At 33.7% G+C, this 22,500-nt stretch overlaps 1 protein-coding gene across 1 annotated transcript in view; it reads right to left on the bottom strand.

Moving 5' to 3' along the window:
• Positions 1-22,500, bottom strand: part of LOC135205824 (sodium-dependent dopamine transporter-like) — a 380,876-nt gene that overhangs the window by 115,766 nt on the left and 242,610 nt on the right. The window contains exons 2-3 of the mRNA XM_064237076.1: positions 21,561-21,941; positions 21,219-21,350 (exon numbers count right to left, since the gene is read on the bottom strand). Coding sequence (XP_064093146.1) covers positions 21,219-21,350; positions 21,561-21,941 — 513 coding nt within the window. The remainder of the gene's footprint in view (positions 1-21,218; positions 21,351-21,560; positions 21,942-22,500) is intronic.

A 22,500-nucleotide genomic window follows, 5' to 3' on the forward strand; every position in this document is an offset into this window, starting at 1 on the left:
GAGAGAGAGAGAGAGAGAGAGAGAGAGAGAGAACATTTATCAGAATTCATTCAGAGATTACCCAGGCAGCGCCGGGTTGGTCAGCTAGTGTACATATATATTAGTGGTGATTATATTTTTCTTGTATTGATATTCTGAAACTTTTTTGCACTTGAAATATCAGTAATGGTAGCAAAACATTAAATCATAAAAATGCAGCTAAAATCATAGAGAATAATACATATGAAATCCGGTTTTGAGTTTGCCATCCTTTCCAAGTATTTCATTTAACTAGTCTTTTTTTTATTTCCTATGTTTTACGACATTACCATAAGGTTCACTTATTGAAGAGCGCTTCAAAAATTGTACTGTCCCATTAAAGGTAGAGGTACAAAACGAGTTGAATTAATACCAAAAGTGATAAGAATTTATTGCAAATTACGTGTTTGATGCTGGCCTCCCATTTGCTTTTTGACATATAAATGAATATATATATATATATATATATATATATGATATATATATATATATATATATATATATAATATATATGTGTGTGTGTGTGTGTGTGTGTGTGTGTGTGTAAACGTACGCACTATGCTTACACACATACACACACACACACACACACACACACACACACACACATATATATATATATATATATATATATATATATATATATATATATATATATACATACATATATCGAGCTACAATGTCCTTTAATAGCTAATACGCTCTACCCTCGGAATAATATATTTTCATATATGCTTAACCGAAGTAGGTAAAAGCTGTACTGACGTTCCTGGATTTGAAAGGATCCATGGGTTCGCGCCCTTGTCCAGGCAAGTTTATTATCGAGAAAAAATCCCTTTCGGTTAAGCATATATGAAAATATATTAATTCCGAGGTAGAGCGAATTAGATACTAAAGGACATTGTAGCTCGATATATGTATATGAATCACGGAAATGTGATATGACTTATAGATTGGCTACGTGCTGTCAAAAGCACTACAAACACTACCGGAGTCGAGGTGGGTTGATGTTGTCTCCAAACCAACTAATTACCTGCGCGCGAAAGGTATATGAGGGTGAGAGGCGACATGAATTTTAGCCTCTGTCGGTGGTGTTGTCGGTAAAAAGCTTCACTGACGTTCCTGGATTTGAAAGGATCCATGGGTTCGCGCCCTGGTCCAGGCAAGTCTATTATCGAGAAAAAATTCCCCTTCGGTTAAGCACATATGAAAATATATTAATTCCGAGGTAGAGCGAATTAGATATTAAAGGACATTGTAGCTCGATATATGTATATGAATCACGGAAATGTGATATGACTTATATATATACATATATATATATATATATATATATATATATATATATATATGTATGTATATATATATATATATAAGTATACATTTAGTAATAATTGCATGTATGTTATTGGTGACTTTTTTAGCATAGTATCTTTTCTTCGTTTTGCTCAGCCATGAAAATCTGAATTAGATTTTTTTCGCCGCATCACGGGTTTTTGCATTAAAGTGATACCTCGCCCGTAAGTGTTTTCTTTTTATCTTTTCATGGTTTATCTTTTTATGTATTTACAACTAGCGAATGAATCTTTGGGTGTCTCCCTCATCCAAATGATTTCTGGTCATAATACGAAGACCCATTTTGGATATAGTAAGGGAATTTTGAGAAGGAGAGAATTCAAGGATGTATGTGAGGGAATACGTCTCATATTTTCATGAGACTATGGAAAGCTTGGCCCTTTGCTGAGGAAAATTAGCAAAATCTGAAGCTATCATGAAACCCAATTATGATAGAGGTGTTCTCAAAACAACATTCTGATACAGGTGGCAAGTTTTTGGTACTGTTTCCTATGCCTGGAATCCCCTCAAAGCTCAGTTTTCAGGTCTAAGCAAAATTCTTGAGAAACAGAGCAATGTAAATTATCCAATTGAAACTGCTGAACATAGACGATAAACCAGATTTATCGTGTTAATATTAATAAGCTCCATATTTGTAGACATAGAGTTAGTTCTGATATTCTGAATAATTTTGAACATAGATTTAAACATTTAGAAGTTGATAAGACGGTAGCTTTGGTTAAACTAATCAGTAAAAATAGGTATCTATTTCAGGATGCACCAGGGAGAACGACTGTGTAAGAACGATGTCGATATTGAAGAGGCGCAACTATAGAACAAGGACCACTTTAAAAGGGGAATAGTCAGTGATGAAGTCAAATATGTTGTACCGCAGCCTCATAGTTGTTGTCCATGGAACTCTCCAGTGGTTTTGGTTAAGAAAGAGGGAGGCCAACATAGACTTTAATTTGGCTTGAGGAAGGTTAAGGAAATATCTAAGACTGAGTCTTTCCCCCTGCCTCATGTGGAGTATTGTATAGAACTTGCCGCATCTGCCAAGTTTATAGAAAATTTGATTTATTAAAGGGATATTGATATGTCGGTCTTACACCAGGGGCTAAGAGAATATTTGCTTTAGTGACAGGTGATGGGCTACATGAAAAATGCAGCCGCCACTTTTCAGACTAATTAATTTAATTACCTGTAACTTGGAAGACTGTGTAGTTTATATAGACGACTTAGTCGTTTATAGTAGAATAGGGGCCCTATTTGAGGAGTTGAAAAAGCTGGTTAGGTGATTCATTTAAGGAAATGTGACTTTGCCCAAGCATAAGTCATTTATTGGCCGCGAGATAAGCTTGGGCAAAATTTCTCCAAAAAAGGCAAATTTTGAGGTAATCTTTTCCAGCTCCTCAGGATATGAGGGGATTGTGAGGGTTTTTTGCTTTAGAAGGATACTATTGGTGCATTGTTACACATTTCTGATATTGCTACCTCTTCAACTACTTTGATGAATAAGGACGTAAAGTTTTAATTGGAAATTTTAAAGTTAACTTTGGTAAGTTCGGTTGTTGAGATCCCATAATTTCTCATTACCAGTTTGTTTAGTTACTGATGCTACTGATACAGGTATAGGTGCTGGGTTGCTGTCGGACGAGGAAGGAATACTACACCAGTGCCATACTTCTTTAAAGATTTGTCTTCAACGGAGTGGAAATACTCTACAATGAAAAGGGCACTCTATGTTTAATGTTTACTTTCAACCCTCAACCTCTCCCATACAAATTTTTACAGATTATAGCAATTTGGTCTTTAAGAATCGATTCAAAGAGAAAAACTAGCGCATATTATACTGGAGTTTGATGCAACAAGAATACAAGTATATAATTCATCCATGAGGCACGTCTCGAGTAAAGATCATAGTGCCGGACATTTTGTCTAGAGCATATGAAAAGGCAAGTATTTCTTAATATTTTTCATTATTTCTAGGATTCAGGATTTTCAGGAATTCAGTTAACAAACATAAAACTCAAATTTTTTTATTTAAAAATCCCTTTCCTACTCAAAATTTTCAGGAATTTATTTGATGATTCTATAACTGAATTTTTTTTATTTAAAAATGTTCCTTTTCCAGATTTTTATTTCTTGTTTAGATTTTAGTTTATATAGCTTTTAGATTTAATTTTGTTGTTGTTGTTAATTGTTTTGAAAAAAAAAATTAAAGTAAAGTGTAATGTAAACGTTTCTCTTGCGTAGAGTAGATGTCTTTAAAAAATAATCAATTATTTTTTTCCTCTTGGTGGGGGAACTGTAATGAGTACATGTAAATTATTTGTTGCCTTTTTTAACATAGTGTGTTTTCTATGTTGTGCTCACTCATGAAAAGCTGAGAGAAAATTTTGCATTGCACTTTACTTTTTTTTTTTCAAAACAATCAGCAACAACAAAATTAAATCTAAGAGAGTCATATAAACTAAAATTTAAACAATAAATAAAAATCTGGAAAAGGAACATTTTTAAATAAAAAACTAAGTCTTATCTATTTTTTTATTTATTTATTCACCTTTTCATGTTTTAGTTGTTCATTCATCGCCTGCCCTTCGCGTATGACTTGATTCTTGCATACATTGTGGGAACCTTCTTGGTGAGCATTCGAAAGTGTCTCGTATTTTTTGTATTGGCAATACTTTTTGGAGAGAGAGCGAGAGAGATCACGGCCTTCAAATATTTTTCGAACTTCTTGCTGCTTGTCGCGATCCCTGTACTTTTAGAGGATTACCTCATGTAGGACCCGTGCAGTGGGTTATGCTCCTGCCCCTCCAGGCGTTCTCCACTGGAGGAGTTTCCAGGGTAAGGGATGGGTCAGATGGCTATACACCATGAAGGATGAGAAGCAATAAGGCTGTGTAGAGGAACTCACTCATAGAAAGGGTTGTTTTGGAAGGTGTGGAGAGCTTGAGAGCTTTTTCCCCTCTGGGATGGAATCGGGATGCAGTGTAGGATGGATGAAGAGGGCAGACATCTGACTCGCTAAACTTTTTTGATTTTGTGCTTTTATGTTCTGTGATAATTCATATTTTATTGAAGGATATGTACAGTAATGAGAGGTGATATATATATATATATATATATATATATATATATATATATATATATATATATATATATATATATATATATATATATATATATATATATATATATATATATATATATATATATATTTATATATATATATATATATATATATATATATATATATATATATATATATATATATATATATATATATATATAATAACGGGGCCACCGCCCCCTGTTATCCACTTTGGTAGCGAAAGCCAGAAGCGGCAGGCAAACTGGGTTTTTGGTAACACTTTCCTCCCTCTCTCTCTCTCTCAGACACTAGCAATAGCCTCCCTCTTCCTCTCTCTCTCTCTTTCTCTCTCTCTCTCTCTCGATAACCTCCACTCCATTTCATTAGGTCATCAAATCAGAGTCGGAACTACAAAAATATATGTTTATTCAAAGTAAAGAACTAATTGAATAACTCAGATTCTTACAGGATAATTAAATAGAATGATAACTCAAAGTTCAGATCTCACAGACAACCCCCCGGTTTCTTAATAGTCTATAAAGTAATAGTCACACCATTTATCCCTTCTCCAAAATATAGTTCCCTCCACTAGGACACAGTCCCCCTCACTAGGACACAGTCCCCCTCACTAGATCCGCCTGTTTAAAAGAACAGGAGAACACACTAAAGAGCATACACAATTGTAAAGACAAAGTCAAAAGATTAAATGAAATAGAACATCTTTACAAAATATCAAAAATACAGTTAAGCCACATCTTTGGCTAAAGCACAGTAATTCTTACCCATTGCAGCCTGGGATCTCACTCACAGAAATAAATATATAACATCCGCAGAGCTATCCGCTCTTTCTCTCCAAGGCAACCGTCTCCATCCTTCTGGCTAATTACCTGCCATTAAGAACGAAAGAGGCTCACACGTACAGACAAACTCACGCCTTTCGTCCACGCCCTGAAACCACTCTATACTGGTTTCAAAGTCACCTTCTCGAACGCCCATAACTACAGGACGATCGTTGACCTGCTTAGTAAGGATCTTAATGTCACACCATCTCAAGACACATCAGCATTCTTGAGCTGTCGCTCGGACTCTCTGTCTCCAGGGAAGTTAAATGATGAATCCCCAATTTCTAGGGAATGTCAAGGCACGACATACAACAATGTCTCATACTCACATATCAATCAGTCTTTATACTATATATATATATATATATATATATATATATATATATATATATATATAAGAGAGAGAGAGAGAGAGAGAGAGAGAGAGAGCGAGAGAGAGAGAGAGAGAGAGAGAGAGAGAGGAGGTAAACTGAAGTATCGTTTATATTAAACCCAATAGAGTAATACACTCTTTTGCTTTTTATTTACAATTTATATTCATACAGTATTTTCTAGTTCTATTTTTTTTCACAACCCAAAAGATAAACACATTCATGTGTGTAGGGTACTTACCAAAGATGCTTGCTATAGAGTACACAAAGATACTCCAGTTAGTCATATGAGCCGTACCAGTAGAGACATCTGGCGGATGTAATCAGAATTAAAAACGATGACGTCATAAATCCCAAATAATGGGAACACGATTTTTCGTAGGATTGATGAACAGCGTCATTAGTTTACAAACCGTGTTCGAAAGGTATATTTTGGCTGTGGCTTATATAGCCAAACTTTTATTATCTTTGTGTATCACATATTGAATTTACTAAACATACCTGTTAGAAATGAATATTATACTTGCATTTTATAAGAAATGACTGTATTGTGTTTGTACTGCTGCCTAGCATTCATGGCGTAAAGGGCAAATCTAGTATGCATGACTTTAAGAGAAAATCCTAGAAGCAAGGTATCAAGATCAAGCTCAGAATGCATGGTGTAAAACTGAAAATTCTGAATACGTCTTATAAAGAGAAAATCTTGAACTCTTGGTATAAAGAGGAAATCGTGAATGCATGTTTTTTACATTCATGGGTCCTGACGTTTCATGTGACATCACTGCCTCGCCCTTGATGACGCCATTCAATTACAACCGCTTGCTGGCTTTCGTGGTAGCATTTTTTATGGGAAATAATTGGAGTTGAGTATCTTTGTGTGCTTGGTGTCAAAAAGCAAATGGGAGACCATCATAAAAAATGTAATTAGTATTAAATGTGTGTCACATTTGACAATAAACCAACTCATGTAACACCTCTACAATGGGAAGGTGCAGTTTTGTAGCATTCCTTAGTATGTGTAGTTAATGAACTACTTGGGAAATTGTCCCATTATTGCACATAAAAGAAAGCAAAATTTTAAACCTGATTTTATCTATTTATAATTTTTTATGGTTTCATGTTGCATTTTAGTATTTTAAAGTTTGTTACTATTACCGGTAGTTTCGATACAAAAAAGTTTTAGAATTTTAAGGAAAATATAATGTAACTCATCTGTATTTTTTTTTTTTTTTTTTTTTTTTTTTTTTTTTTTTTTTTTTTTTTTTTTTTTTTTTTTTTTTTTTTTTTTTTTTTTTTTTTTTTTTTTTTTTTTTTACAAAAAGAGCTTTGATAAATTTACGATTTTAAGTTATGAAATATTCAATTTAAAAATCCTCATAAAACTTTATGGAATATCTCATCTTCTGTATGTGCCGATTTAATTGTACAAAAATTTCGCCAAAATGAGAGCGGTGAGCTTTCTAATCCTTTGATTTGCATTACGGGTATATTTTATAGATTGAATTCCACCTAAACTTTTCCTTGAGTCTCCCAGAGCACCTCAGGCTGATATAAATGACGACAATGCTTGTCTTTGGATTACCTGACCGCCTAGCAGCGTTCAGAAATCTTGCCGAGAGAAACCAAGTGAGAGTAAAGATTAGGTATTTTTGCCATAAACAGCATTATAGCATAAAATAATATGAAATTTGGCATAATTTCCTGACCAAAATTTTCCTTGCAAAAGAAAGCTTCTTAGCATTGGATAAACTAAATGTTTAAGGATGAATTTCCCCTGATCCTTATCATCGTCCAAGTTCTCATCAAGCAGTGAACTTACTACCTTATGATGAAAATGTCTTTTCCTCTTTAACTAATACATATATATATATATATATATATATATATAGTATATATATATATATATATATGTATATATATATATATATATATATATATATATATATATATATATATATATATACATATGTAGTATATGTATATATATATATATATATATATATATATATATATAGATATATATATATATGTATATATATATATGTATGTATATATATATATATATATATATATATATATATATATATATATATATATATTCATATTTACCCAAGGCCACAGGAAAAAATAAATGCGAAAAACACAGTGAATATCTAACAAAGTAAACATAAAAGCTGGAAAAAATTTAAACACGAGTGTTCAAAGTCCGGGTAAAACCAGTACAGTAGGTATAGAAAAGCTCAACAGGTGATTAAAAAGAAAAAAAAACTTACAAATCTCGTTAACTACAAATGGATCTAGTTTGTACATACCTTGGTTTACATTCATTAAGTCACTGTGATATTTAATAAAATCAGATTCAATAATATTTCTATGAGTTATATTACTACAATAAAAAATAACTTTTGCCCCGTCCCAATGAATCTTCTTGAAGGTTTTATCTACGGTGTAAATTCATTCCCCTCCTATTCAAATGTATCAATTTGATTCTTAAGTGTACAAAAAGCTGAAAAACAATAACGAACTTCATTTGACGAAAGCTGATAAGTCTAATGCAATGGTTATACTAAATAAGCAAGATTACAAAGATAAACTAGACTTACTGCTGATTGATGTTAATACCTACCATCTACTGACCTCAAATTCATCTGAACGTGTGCTTTCTCATTTTAATAAGTAGGTCAAAAGTATCTTAAAAAATGATAAAGATTTAATTAAACAATTTGTAATCATATCTCCAACTTTACCTTGTTGTATGGTCTTGTTAAAACACACAAACCTAGTAACCCCATTAGACCAATTATCAGCTCTGTTGGGTCATGGTATTTACATGCTTTCAAAATGGCTGGTTAATGTTCTTTCACTTTTAGTAGGAAACATTTCGAATTCTACTATTAAACATAATGTAGATCTGATAGAAAAACTAGATAGCTCAACTATTAATATTAAGTTTAAAATTATTAGCTTTGAAGTTGTATCTCTATTACAAAAGTACCTATAAATGACTTGGTTGAATATTTAGATGAATATTTAGATAAGTATGATTTACCCTTGTCCACTCAAAACATTTTAGAACTGGTTAAACTCTGCATTTGTGATTCGGGTTTTACTTTTGATGACAAATTTTATACACAAAAATTTGGTATGGCAATAGGAAATCCTCTTTCTCCAGTTTTAAGTATTTTATACATGGAATTTCTTAAAACAAGATTTTTACCTAATATTGTACCTTATGGTGTTCTGTGGTTTAGATATGTAGATGATATTTTGTATATGACCTCTAACCGAAAATGTAAATGCATTTCTTTTCAATCTGAACAATTTGGTACCTTCCATTAATTTTACTTATGAAGAACAACGTGTGTACAGTACTTTAAATGGCTTCAAATACTCAGTGTATAGGATACCTACAAATGTAAATTCATACATTCACCATTATTCTAGCCACAGCAATCAAGTCAAGAAGACTACTTTTTCCTCCATGTTTTTAAGAGCCTTACATATCTTCAGCACAGAATTTCTTCAGGAAGAGTTTGAAAATATTGTTTAACATATCGGAAAAATTAAAATACCCTAAATATTTTTTTAAGTACTTTACGAAAAGCACAAAAAACTTTTTATTCTGTAACCATGAGAATGGGTTTTAATAATGGTAATTTGCTTGTTTTACCTTATAATATCTCTTACGGAGGTCCAAGTTTTTGCAAAAATTTTAATATTAATGTTATTTTTGAATTTTCAAATACATTGAAAAACATACTAATAAGGAATTCTCCCAAAGTTTCTCAGGGCTGCATTTACGGAGTTCCTTGCATGAACTGCAAGTGTTTTTATATCAGACAATCTGGGAAGGGACTAGACACCAGAATTAAACAACATAGATATGGTGTGAGAACGGGACAGATGTCGAATGCTTTATTTTAACGCATTAAAAATTTTAATTACATGATTCATTGGGAGGGGGCAAAAGTTGTTTTATATTGTAATAATATAACTCATAGAAATATTTCATCTGATTTATTAGATATCACAGTGAATTAATGTAAGCCAGGGTATGTACAAACAAGATCCATTTGTTGTTAACGAGATTTGGAATGTTTTTTCTTTTTAATCACCTGTTGATCTGTTCTATACCTGCTGTACTGGTTTTAACCGGATTTTGAATATTTGTGTTTAAATATTTCCAGCTTTTATGTTTACTTTGTTAGATGTTCTCTGTGTTTTTAGCATTGTACCTCGAAAATGTGTTAAAATAACACGAAAGCGCTTGGTACTCCTTTTATTTTTCCTGTGGCCTTGGTTAAATATAGTGTCATGCGTCACTTAGTGCCATATACATATATATACATATATAGCAGGCCAGTAAATACACATAAAACACCCAGGGGATCTCCATGATACAAGGAGTAAAAATGACAAGTTTATTCCTAGAAACGTTTTGCACATGAATTCTCTGTGCATCATCAGTCTGTGAAAGAATATAAAGACACATTTATAAATAACATACAACAAAATTGCAAAAAACCGGAATTCACATATCATAAAAGAAGTCTTAAAAAACAGGTTAAAAGAGACTGCTTAGAAACCACCCGTCTATTGTGAGGAGAGAAGATGGAATGGACTAGATAGGACAGATTACTGTTAAGGGAGGGAACAAGCCTCTTGATATATAAAGACTCAAGGGTGGTTAAATGGTCAGGATGTTTGGCATGGTCTATCATGGAAAACTGTTCTTTTTGTACTTCAATTTTGCAATGAACAGCATGATTTCTGATGTTGGAAAATTCAGGTTATTTTAATCTCTGATCAGTGCGAAAGCTGAAGCCCAAGTGAGAGCAATATCTGACCCTTAACAGCCTTCGAGTTGATCCGACGTAAGAGCCCGGACATCCAGGGCATGTAAATTTATATATAACGTTGGACAGCATACAAGGCTGAAGGCGATCTTTATAGTTAAAAAAGGAACCAATTGTGCAGGGATTGCTTGATATGAGTTTAACTTTAAGGCATGGTATCTCATGTTCAATGATTCGTGTGAGGCTTGATGTAAATTTCTAGTCAGATATATAAGGGATCGTGACATAAACAAAAAAGTAATTTCCATGTGAAATAGTTGTCAAGACGAAGAGTATTCCAGTGCTCTATTAACCAAAGTGTGAATCGTATTAAGTTTGAAAGATTGTTGACACGAACTATAATAATTGTCGGTCAGTCCAGTAAAAATACGTTTTCTATAGACTGATGTGGAGAACTCAAGTTAGTTCTGGTAATTTTCAAATCCAAAAAAAGGTGAACAATCCTCGTTTTCTACCTCCATTGTAAAATTGGTATTAGGATGAAAGTTGTTAATATACTCTAAAAAAGAACATTGCCATGGATGTTGAAACAAAGCAAAGGTATCATTCAACATATCTACGATATAGTGAGGGCTTAAACCGGTGTGATCCTAACTTGGAACAAACTTGTCATTTTTACTCATTGTATCATGGACATCCCCTGGAGGATATATATATATATATATATATATATATATATATATATATATATATATATATATATATATATATATATATATATATATATATATATATATATATATATATATATATATATATATATATATATATATATATATATATATATATATATATATATATATATAAATTTAGGATGTAGGCGACGTGGTGACAACGTTGCAAACACGTATGTGGGAATGAGCCAGTTAGAAGTAGCGAGAGGAATCTTTCACCTAGGAAACTCGCGGGCAAAATAAGGTAGTCTCGCCAAGGACTGTTTTGGCCTCCAGCAACTTTGGGATTAATTTTTGGATTTTGGAAGCCCATGTGCCGTTTTATGTAAAAGAACTGGCAAGCAGCAGAAAGAAAATAAAAGCGATTGTAGATCGGAGACTTCAAGAGAGAGAGAAAAATGCCTTTTAATTGCTATTTACTTTACTGAATGGCAAAATGGGGTAAATATATATATATATATATATATATATATATATATATATATATATATATATATATATATATATATATATATAGATAGATAGATAGATAGATAGATAAATTTATATATATTGTTCTGATCTGCTCGTTTCCTCCTGGAAAATGTAATCTAAAACTCTTAAAAAATGGCCTTGAATGAAGGGACGAGAGATCACAACAAAAATAGAAAAAACTACGGCAGAAGGTCGATATTACTGAAAAATGAGGAATTTACATAAACACTGGACTTTAATTTTAAATTAACTATATATACATTAACTTAGGTAGGTCCAGGAACTAATGAGGTGGTTGATTGTCGATCCACCGGAAACACGTAGCTGGAAAATAAGTCAGACAGGAGATCAGAATTTTGAGCAAGCAGGTTATTTTATCGCAAGACTTATTCCAAAGGGTTCCCAATTTCTCCCACAATCAGACACGGTGTTTGTCTGCAAAGAGATTGCATTCTAGCATCAGTGCTAAGGCGAGGAACACGTGGGGAACGTTATACACTACTTTCTCTTTGTCTAAAAATTTACAAACAACACAAAGGGACGTGAAATGACTGGAAGTTTACAAAGAAAGGACTATTACATTTCTTGAATTAACTAGGGGATGTTTACTAGGACCACAAGGGCATTAATCACAGCATTGAACCAAAATTGGGGGAGTAAGAAGCTGAACAAAGAAGGAGGAAAGTCACATTGGAAGAATGAAATGAAATACAGACAAAAGGCAAAACAATTCACTGGCTGTACTAAATTTATGTCTCACAGTACCTGGAAATCCTGGGCTTGGTAGTCTTCTTATCTGCTGATATTCCTGTGCACTATGGAGGTATAAAAATACTTGGGATCCCCCGTAGGAGGCAGGGGGGAGCAGAAGGGGTGAAGTGGAGTCTGCAGGGCTTGAGAAAGTTAGAGGAAGTCCTGCTTCTGAGTGGTCCGGAGAGGTTCTGAGAATTTCTGAAATATTCTGAGCAAGTTCTAAGAGCGAGCTGCTGCGGTCCAGCTCTTTTAAAATTTCGCCTGGTAGGCGATGCCCTAATCCGAGTTTCCCTAGGGGGTCAAATTCAGAACAGCCAATGGGAGCAAAGATGATTTTTTTAGAAAATGGAGGCTTTCAGTTCAAAGGGGCACCTTGCATATAGGCAAGGATAAATGAGTCTTGTTATAAAGAAGTCTTAACTTTCTTTGGTTCTGGCTTAAAATCCTGAACAAATATATATATGATTTATATATATATATAATATATTATATATATATAATATAGTCGTAGTATATATAGTATTATACATATATCATATATGTGTATATGTATATATACATATATATATATATATATATATATATATATATATATATATATATATATATAAATAATACTTCGGGTGGTACCATAATACATCAGTAGAAGGCCATAGTTTATCAAAAAACTATGGCCTTCTACTTATGTATTATGGTAGCCCCTGAAGTATTGTTATCTTCGCTGACTGAGACTATATATATATATATATATATATATATATATATATATATATATATATATATATATATATATATATATATATATATATGTATATATATATATATATATATATATATATATATATATATATTTATATATATACATATATATATATAACTGTATATATATAATATATATATATATATATATATATATATATATATATATATATATATATCTATATATATACATATATATATAAATAAATAAAACTTCGGGTGGTACCATTATACATCAGTAGAAGGCCATAGTTTATTAAAAAACTATGGCCTTCTACTTATGTATTATGGTAGCCCCTGAAGTATTGTTATCTTCGCTGACTGGAGACTATATATATATATATATATATATATAATATATATATATATATATATATATATATATATATATATATGATATATATATATATATATATATATATATATATATATATATATATATATATATATATATATTTACCCCATTTTGCCATTCAGTCAAGTAAATAGCAATAAAGTAACAGGCATCAGTCTGTCTCCCTCTCTTGGAGTCTCCGATCTACAATCTCTTTTTTTTTTCTGCTGCCTTGCCCGTTCTTTTACAGAAAACGGTACATGGGCCTCCAAAATCCAAAAATTAATCCCAAACCCACTGGAGGGCAAAGACGAAGCTAATAAAAGAGGCCACGACGTGGACCAAGCTCTCACTCCACGGTCAGCCTTCCTCCAAAACGCTCAAGTGCAGAGTAACTAGGAACTGCAGCTACCTCCTTTGTTTTCCCACATGGTTGCTACTGACCTGACCAGTGCCTGACAAATTGGACATGAAGTTTCTATTTCCAACCGGCACCTTTAGTAACAAGCAGAATCCCAGGACCGATATACTGTAGAGTGCAGGTTTAGTTGGCAGTCACCCTTTTGTCTCTCTATATTTATTTCTTTTATTTTCCCATGTCTGTGCTCATTCATCAATACCCCTTGTCATTACCCTAGAGCCGTGCTCCCCTGTTCTGTAAAGCTAATCTGATTTAAGAGATGTGGTTCCCTTGATTGACCTCCTGGTATTAGCAAATGCTAAGAGAATTTACTGAGGGAGATAACGTAAGTCTGTGTCTGTATTCACATCCTCCCATTCAATACAATAATGTTCTATGAAGTAATTCAGTCATTCCTTGCCCTCTGAGGGAATTCCAAGTTCTGCAAAGTAATTTAGTCATTCCCTGCGCTCTGGGGGAATTCCAAGAACATAAAATTAAAATTAAACAAGTAAGAATACTTGGTGGCATCACCACATGTATTGAATCATTTGTTATGTTGCGCACGTGTTTATAGAAAAATACTTCATTCCAGGTATCATATCGTCTTCATCCCTGCTGTGAGAGGTCCTCTCCTCATCCTATGCTCGGGCTTATCTCCATTTTGCGCAACAAGTCCCCAGCACATGTCGGAACCGAACATGTGTTCCAGTGCTACAAGCAGCTGTTTGCAATAATATGTCAGACCCTGAGTGTCTTTAGGGACCGTTATTGGCGCCCTGAATACGTACAGTAATTAATCTGTAAATATACTCCCTGTTATTTAAATCTTAGAGTTGTCCTTATATTTTTCCCTTTGAAATCTAATCCTGGACCTAAGCTGCACACCTCTGGTTGTAATCTAGACTCCATAAGGCCTCAAAGTCATATGTAGATTTTTTTAATTTTAAATATGTAGTAGTTCCGTTGTGCTTGTCTTGAGTCTTAGATTAATAAGTGTCGAACTTTCCTAGAATTTCTCAGCAATGAGCAACTGCTGTAGTTAATTTCACAAGAAAAACGGACCTGAAATCCCAGCACCATTAACCCTCTCCGGTCTTGGGGTGGCTGGGAGCAGCCATCCATCCCACACATACAAGATACTGAGGGGTGCTCACAGAAGCCCAACCCAAAACCGTACATATCTTTGTAAAAACTTGAAATAGCATCCCCTCAAGTTAACCAATCCAAGGACTGTTTTGCCCACTTGATATCTATATATTAAAGAAAACCTATTCCCAAATTTAGTCTATAATCTACCACCGAAAATAATTTTCAAAACTACGCCAAAAACTCTGCCTCTTTCAGTTGAAAGTCACCTCTCACTATTTCTAACTAGCTTCATTTCCACTCACGTGTTTGTAACGCCGTCACCACGTCGCCCTACATCCCTAAATTTGATTAGTAAGTAACAGGTGCTCTTTCATCAGTCCGATATATAATTTTCTGACTGCAGAACAACATTAACACCGTAATCCATATTTCTAAAAGGGGAAAAAAAAGTCTGTCATCATACAATAAAGTAGATGCGTTCAATCACGTGATGAAGTCGGAAATCAGAATATTGCCAGTTAGTGAATTACCAAAGAATTATTAATAATAAATTTTAATTCATTGCCGACTAGAGGTAACGATTGTCTTTTTTTTTCTTTTCTAAAAGAGCGTCACACATACTTTATTATTGACTCGTCAAAATGAATAGCTGGAAATTATTTAATATACTGCGGCATACAATCTATTTCGCCGTCTCTATGCCTAAAGATACATACACATCCACAAATATTCACTCTCCCACTTACATACACAAGACACCACACAAAACACACACACCACACACACACACACACACACACACATATATATATATATATATATATATATATATATATATATATATATATATATATATATGTGTGTGTGTGTGTATACACACAAACGTACGCAATGGTTAATAATCTGGTTGAGCATACCGAAATGAAGAAGCATAGCATACGAATTAATAGTTCACGGAGAGTCTGGAAGACTCAAAACTACGAGGAAATGCCAGAAGAAGTCCAGGGAATAGTGACACAGAATAGAAATGGGAACTCCTGGTGGTTATATCAATCTTTAAAAGCCCATTTAGAATTTGGGTGCGCCGATATTTTGGACGTTTAGTTTACAAGTGAAGAGGTGCTGTGAAGAGGTTCTTTCACACTTGTCGACGCGATACATCTCCCAGGCAGCACTTCTTATTTTTTGCAGCTTAATAATGATCCTTTTTTATAACTCTAGGCGATTTACGCGCACAAATACACACACTCATGCTAAGATTATATATTATATTATAATAAATATATATTATATATGATTATATATATATATATATATAATATATATATATATACATATATATATATATATGTGTGTGTGTGTGTGTGTGTGTGTATACACAGTGGTACCTTGACCTACGAGTGAATTAATGTACAAGTTTTCCAAGGTACGAGTCGTCACTCGGTCGATTTTTTGCTTTGTTACACGAGCAAAAAATTTAGGTACGAGCTCGAGGTGCCGCTGCTGCTTAAAAGGCGTAGTGACGAAAATTAAGATAAGCAAAGAAGAAAAAGTAAATATGCATCTTTTCCCTTAATCTTTTAAAATGTTATACATTACTTCACTGTATCCAATAATATTGTATGTATTCTCATATTGTATTATAGAATACTACTAACACAGAGGTCAATGTTTTGGTTTGGAAATCAGCTGATGGCGAATACGAGTATATTTCGCCATACTTAACTCAATTATGAGCGAATTTTCTTGCTTCTAGTTAGCATAAACGAATATCTAGATACTTGACTTATATGATAGAGGGTAATTTTTCGTTATACGACATGTTTTTAAGCCTTGATCAGTATTCTGGTTCGGGGTTGTTCAGTTCCTTAATGGGATCAGGCTGGGCGGCTTCTGAAAGTACTTCCGCCCAATCCTCTCGCAGTCAGTGATGCTCCTCACGCAGGACCTACATCTCGGCAGTCTTCTCCCGAAGTTGCCTCTGCAAGAGGGACGTCCTGAAGTTCCTGGTCCCTTCTTCTTCTCTAGTTGTGGGGTCGTGCAGCCTGACGTTGGTATATCTTGGGAGTAGACCCTCTTTTAAACAAGTCTTATTAAAAATGATTGCTGTATCAGCTCCATTAATGTTGTATAGTCTTCTCTATTTTCCTAATCAAGGATTTCTCAATGTTGCTAAGACTGGCAAGCAACGTGTCGAAATATGACCTGAATACGACCGTTGTGATTGTGAACTACATTATTTTTTTCTTTAGCAGATTACGTAGGCGGCATGTTTATTGAGTAACAAAATTACATGATTCCAATCTCTATTTTCACGTTATTCATCTTTTATTTATCTTTCATCGGCGTGAAAACAACAGTAAAATGTGTTCTTTCAAGCCCAGTAGTTTTGATTAAATTTCTTTTCTCTCAATTTATCTACGGTTGTGTTTGATGGCATAAATTTACAGAAGTTTTATCCTTGTTGCCGACAACAGTCACTGGCAGCTAGAACTTATTTAACAATAAGATGGGGTGAAGTTAGGCTATTGTAATTTGGTCTCTCGTAAAATTGAATTGTCGTAAGATGAATTATGGTAACTTGAACACTAACTGTCCACTGTATGAAACCTTTTTATATCAAAGAAGAGATCCTCGAACTTTTCCAGTTGGAGGCTTTCCTATCGTATGCCCCACCTGAACTTGCCTCTTACTTGGTAGATAAAAATCCTAGGACGATCACAGAGTGCTGTATGTGGCCGAATGTCTGGGACACCCACCACCCGCTACAGAGTTCATTAAACAAGAAAAGACGGCCTGCTGCTCTCCCTCTCACCAACTCTCAGACGACGCAGCACCAAAGTAATCAGCCGCATACGGTCATGTGAAGGCGTTATAATAAACCTGGGCACTCTTCAGAGCAGTGAAACTTTAAACCAGACCCTCCACAGTTGACTCCCGCTCCCTTTCAGAATGGACATCACCAGAACAATAAGAATAATGGCCGTTGGTAGCAGAACAAAGCCTAATTTTAGAAGGAGCTTTTGTGACTCGTGCAAGGTGCATGGGAACACCTCTTCCTAGGTTCATTGCCCTAAAAGGACCGCCGCTCTCACCATTGACATGGACCTTTCAACTCTAGGCCCCCCAGCTCAGGGCCCCATATTTGTTGTATCTCCCAGAGGTCGTTATCCTGCCCACCAGGTCCGAGCATTCAATTACTCTGGTGCGCTGGTATCCATAATTCAAGAGTACCTCCTGGAACAAGGATTTAGAGGCATAAATTAATTACAACAGAAAGCCTCAACCATGTTAGAATGTTCCTGACCACCATCCTGTTGAGGATCACATGACCTCCCCATTCGAAAATATGTACTTTGGCGGTGGCTACATGCATTCCCAGTGAGTATGACGTCTTGTTACACAGCCACTGCCACTTGAAGGCATCAGGCATTGCCATGCTCCGCCCCTTATATGTGCTGAGCCCCGTTTGAATCCACTTACTCCGACAGGAATGGCCTCAGTGCCATTTGTTACATTAAAATTTAAATTGTAAGTAGGTGATCAATGATTCCTCATTTTCTACTGTTTTGTTTATTCTCCACTGAGAATCACTCCCATCATTCTTACTTCCATCTTTATTTCATATTGGTTCTGTTCCCTCGGGAGAAATTTAATTTTGTCATGTAAATTCTACCCGTCTGGCACCGGGACATCTGTATTACGAATCCCAGGCCCCCTAACACCCTTGCGAACAGCGTCTGTACTGCCCCTTCAGGGCCAGTTAACAGCATGAACTGCCTTACGTTAGAATAGATGAGATTCATAATGAGAGAACTAAGTTATTACTAACCCTTCTAGAAAAAGGTTAGAATAAGTAAAGATTTAATGAGATAAAATGATATGCTCACTTAGATTATAATGAGTCACTACGTCATTTAAATAAAATAATTATGATAAACTAATGAGCTAATCTTTGAGAATATATGCCGGGGCAAAATGATATGCAGTTTAACATTAAAATTATTGCCTTTCAGTTGTTGTTATTGTTCATTTTACTTTAAAGGACTGTTCCAAGAGAACTTTAAGTAATTGTAACTAATTAAGACTATCTTGCAAGACGCCCAGTGGCAAATTGATATACATACTTATAACTAGTGGTTGCGAAATAATTTTTTTTTCGCCAGTTCAACCCGTCAATAGCAATAAAGAGACAGGCGTTTCTCTCTCCCTCTCTTGGAGCCTCCGATCTGTATTTTTCTTTTTTTCTGAGGGCTTGCCCGTTCTTTCACAGAAAACGGTGCGTGCGTCTCCAAAATCCAAAAATTAATACACACACTAAAAAATTCCCCTTCGGTACACACACACACACACACATATATATATATATATATATATATATATATATATATATATATATATATGTGTGTGTGTGTGTGTGTGTGTGTACCGAAGGGGAATTTTTTAGTTGATAATAATTTGGTCCCCACATGGAATCGTACCACCGTCCAAGTGGACGGGAACGAAATCAGGACGGACAGTGACGCTATCAATTCAGCCAACAGAGACACTAATAAGTTTACATCGATTCTGACCTTACAAATCACCCTAGAACTCGGTGTTTTCGTAATTAGATAATTATTCATAACAAGGCTACGTGGGTCAAATCGCTCGAATTGGCTAACATGGTAGACGATGTTTCATATCGATTCTAATTACGAAAACACCGAGTTCGAGGGTGATTTGTAAGGTCAGAATCGATTTAAACTTGTTAGCGTCTCTGTTGGCTGAACTGATAGCGTCACTGTCCGTCCTGATTTCGTTCCCGTCCACATGGATGGTGGTTCGATCCCATGTGGGGGCGAAATTATTATCAACTAAAAAATTCCCCTATGGTACATATATGAAAATATATAAATTCCGAGGTAGAGCGAATTTAGATATTAAAGGACATTTGTAGCTCGAATGATATATAAATGAATCACGGTTCGATGTGATAATTATTCATATATATATATATATATATATATATATATATATATATATATATATGTATACATATCTCTCCTTCGTGGCTTAGTATATTTTTATTTATGTATTTATCATGTTCAAAACATTCGTGATTCAGTTATAACACACACACACACACACACACACACACATATATATATATATATATATATATATAATATATATATATATATATATATATATATATATCTATATATATATATATATATATATATATATATATATATATATATATATATATATATATATATGCACATATATACTTATGTGTCGTGTGTGTGTGACTGTGTGTTAAAGCACTAGTATTCAGTGTTTATGAGGATCAATGAAAAAGATTCATTGGTATTAATAACGTACTGTAAGAACAACAAAATCAAGAACATACACTACTATTAATAATGTCAAGAAGTCGTGAACAAGGATAAAGAAAAAAAGTCAACTCAACCTATCGACCTTACAAAAAAACACCTCTAGCCGTTCCTATTTAGAGGCGAATGCTCCTGACACACAAAGTCTCTGCAATGCAAAATACATTTTTGTATGGCCTTGATAATCATGCATGCTCTGTAATGACTGTAAATATATATAGTATATATATATATATATATATATATATATATATATATAATATATATATATATATATAGATATATATATATATATATATATATATATATATACATATATATATATATATATATATATATATATATATATTAGTAATATATATATATAGAATATATATATATATATATATATATATAATGATATATATATATGATATATATATATTGTATATATATATATATATATTATATGCTATAGAATACATATATATATATACATATTATATATATAATATATATATACTTATATATATATAATATACGATCGTATCTATATAGATGATATATTGATATAACCACATGATATATATATATAGAATATAGACATATAGTATATTGTATAGTATATAGATTATATAATATATATATATAGATATCTATATATATATATATAGTGATCTTATATATAATTATATTATATATATCATATCAATATAGATATATATATAATATAGTATATATAAGGATGTATACTTATATATATATAACCCATCCGTTATATATAATATATTACATATATATTATATATATATACATTCTAACATATAAACACATATACATGAAAGTATGTTTTTACCTCGGAATAAAGGGCAAATTTTCCAGACAGTGATGGGGCCCTGTCGATTGTACTGGCCCAAAACCAGCTCCATGAAGAAGAGGGGGAGAGCCCCAAACACTGTGATCAGGAAGTAGGGCAGTAGGAAGGCACCTTTGAAGTAGAAAAGGAAAGAGTACATTACATAGGAACGTTCTTTCATTCACTTTGTTTCTTTTCTAGAAAGCGAACAAAATTTCCAAGTTATACTTATGCTAGTATTTATGTTTTTTTTTCTTTATTTATCGTAAAGCCATCATCCTGATCCAATTCTATTTAAAATACAAATGACAAGGGAAGAACGTGTTATGTATATTGTTTTACCTCCTCCATTGCGGTAACAGAGAAAGGGGAAACGCCACACATTGGCCAAGTCCACAGCAAAGCCGATGATGGACAGCAGGAAGTCCATGGACTTTCCCCAGGACTCCCGACCATCGTCGACCACACCGGGGGGTCCTGGGGCAGGTGTCGAACCTGATGCGTGGGCATTAGTTGTTGGCCCATTGGGTGCGGCCTTTGGGGTTCGTGGGGCGACTGCAGCAACAGGCACTCCTCCCGATCCTCCATCTCCCCCAACTGGTCCATCCACCTCGAATTGGGTAGCTGAAGGTTTAGTCGCAAGCACCTCCCCTCCACCCAAGGGAACAAGTTCGGTGCTGCCACCTCGTGGGTAGGGCAACACCCCTGCCACCCGACGCTCACCTGTAAATTCAGACAAAAATAAGTTAGTGTTCATCCCAGTTATAGTTTGGCTATCAGTAAATATAAAGTTATAATAAAAAAAATAAAAAAAATAGACAACGAGAAAGGGTGAAAGAATGAAGAGCTGCTCTTAACTATTATTTTATGATTGGTGATAATTGAACAAGATTTTTATTCCTTTAAATTCCGGGCTGTCCATGAAAGAAAACTTACATTTTCTGGGGTTTTCATAGTGGCACTATTTGACTTATTAATTTACTTAACCACAGTGCCACGGAGCTAGTGCTTTCAGCTCCTGTGTAATTCTTCTGAGTGACATAACACAAATCTTAGTTAAAAGTAACTTTCCATTTCCCTTAGATCCTTCATTTTTAATACCTTTTTGTCTTGTTGTTTATTGTCAGTTAATTTTAGAGTAAAAGATAAACTTCATGCAGCCACACATGTAACGATGTATATATATATATATATATATATATATATATATATATATATATATATATATATATATATATATATATATATATGACTGGTAAAACTGTTCTGTTACAACAGAATT

The sequence above is a fragment of the Macrobrachium nipponense genome, chromosome 11, assembly GCF_015104395.2.
Source record: "Macrobrachium nipponense isolate FS-2020 chromosome 11, ASM1510439v2, whole genome shotgun sequence".
In the NCBI taxonomy this organism is placed as follows: domain Eukaryota; kingdom Metazoa; phylum Arthropoda; class Malacostraca; order Decapoda; family Palaemonidae; genus Macrobrachium; species Macrobrachium nipponense.